At 34.3% G+C, this 1,852-nt stretch overlaps 1 protein-coding gene across 1 annotated transcript; it reads left to right on the forward strand.

Annotated features, from left to right (window-relative positions):
* The first annotated feature begins 582 nt into the window (after nucleotides 1–582).
* LOC122721300 (uncharacterized mitochondrial protein AtMg00810-like) lies at nucleotides 583–963 on the forward strand. The gene has a single exon (XM_043948495.1). It carries the CDS (start codon nucleotides 583–585, stop codon nucleotides 961–963), a length of 381 nt encoding a protein of 126 aa, XP_043804430.1.
* Nucleotides 964–1,852: the final 889 nt, after the last annotated feature.

A 1,852-nucleotide genomic window follows, 5' to 3' on the forward strand; every position in this document is an offset into this window, starting at 1 on the left:
AATCCTGGAGGATACGCAACCGTAGACGAATTATCTTTAAGGACAGTGATTATTATCACGCCTCAAGCAATATTCTGTTCATCTTTCATTTATTTTCTATATCTTTTTCTACCATTTTTCAACACTAATTGCTTCTGGACACCCGTCATTCTAGCCAAGAGTTGTTAAATACTCATTATCGGACACCATTTGATGATGATCTCTATGTTGGAAGCTTGGAGGCACAGTACATGTGTGTGCCTATATTTTATCATTTATCATAAATTTCTATTAAAATTTGAAAAGTTCAGTAAAGTTGTTCAAAAATTTGAGTTGAAAAAAATCAAGTATGACCATTCAGTCTTCTATAGAAATACAAATACTAGTATTATTCTCCTTGTTATATATGTTGATGATATTGTCATTACAAGGAATGATAGTATAGGGATATTTTTTCTAAAAAACTACTTGCATGCGAATTTTCATACCAAAGACTTGAGTCAGTTTAAGTATTTCTTAGGAGTCGAAACCTTGAGAAGTAAAAAGGGAATTTTCCTGTCTCAAAGGAAGTATGTCATTGACTTATTTGCAGAAACTGAGAAGATGGGAGCTAAACCATGTAGCATACCAATGATTCCTAATATATTTCTTACAAAAGATGACGGAGACTCTTATGATAATCCAGAGACGTACATGAGGTTGGTTGGAAAATTGAACTACCTTATGTTGATGACTCGGCTAGATATTGCTTTTGCAGTAAGCTTTGTAAGACAGTTCATGTCTGCACCTATGTTAAAACATTGGGCCGCTCTAGAACAAATTCTATGTTATCTAAAAAGGACTATTGGACTTGGTATACTCTACAGAGATCATGGGCATACTGCACTTGAGTGTTTTTCTGATGTTGACGGGGTGGGATCTAAAAGTGATAGAAGGTCGACTACAGGCTACTGTGTATTTGTTGGAGGAAACCTAGTGCCTTGAAAAAGTAAGAAGTAAAATATGGTATCCAGATCCAATGCCCAGTCAGAAGATTCAGTATACCATGAACGGATTAAGCATATTGAAGTTGATTGTCATTTCATCTGTGAGAAGATTCAAGAAAATTTAATCTCCACCAGTAATGTGAAGACCGAAGAGCAATTGGGTGATCTACTCACCAAAACTTTAAATGAGTCTCGAATATAATATCTTTCTAACAAGTTGGGCATTATAAATATCTATGATCCAACTTGAGGGGGAGTGTTAGAGTGTGAATATAATCTGTACATAATTATAGGAGATTACAAAATTACAAGCTAATTAATTGATAAATGATTATTAGGGGTTGCCTTAACAAGACCTTATAATATATATATATACCCACTTATTTCAATGGAAAAATATACTGAAATTACCCAATTATTCTTTATCTTATTACACTGATTTTTTACTAACTAAAGCAAAATACAAAAAGATTATGTTTCAGTTGATTTCCAGAAATTCAGGTCTTCATGTTCAAAGGGAAATCAACTCACTCCTTCTTGAGTTTTCCTTTGAACACTCCAAGCTTGGCTCTAAGATCTTCGAAGCGACCTCTTGGCAATGCTTTAATAAGCTGATCATCTGATCTACAATGCTACAAGTGAATTTCTTGATTTTTCTCAGCTTCTTGCAGAAAATGGAATTTAACCTTGATATGCTTTGACCTTCTATGTTGCACAGGATTATTTGCTATGGCAATTGCTGACTTGTTATCAACATAAATTGTGGTAGGCTTCAATTGTATCATATTTAGCTCACTCAAAATCTTTCTTAACAAGATGGCATGATTGGCTGCAGCAGCTGCTAAAATGTATTCAGATTCCGCAGTGGATTGAGCCACTACTTCTTG

The sequence above is a fragment of the Manihot esculenta genome, chromosome 12, assembly GCF_001659605.2.
Source record: "Manihot esculenta cultivar AM560-2 chromosome 12, M.esculenta_v8, whole genome shotgun sequence".
NCBI lineage: Eukaryota > Viridiplantae > Streptophyta > Magnoliopsida > Malpighiales > Euphorbiaceae > Manihot > Manihot esculenta.

Bases quoted from the DNA above. Each gene is read 5' to 3' on its own strand.
- LOC122721300 (XM_043948495.1), top strand. From the start codon at position 583: ATGGGAGCTAAACCATGTAGCATACCAATGATTCCTAATATATTTCTT.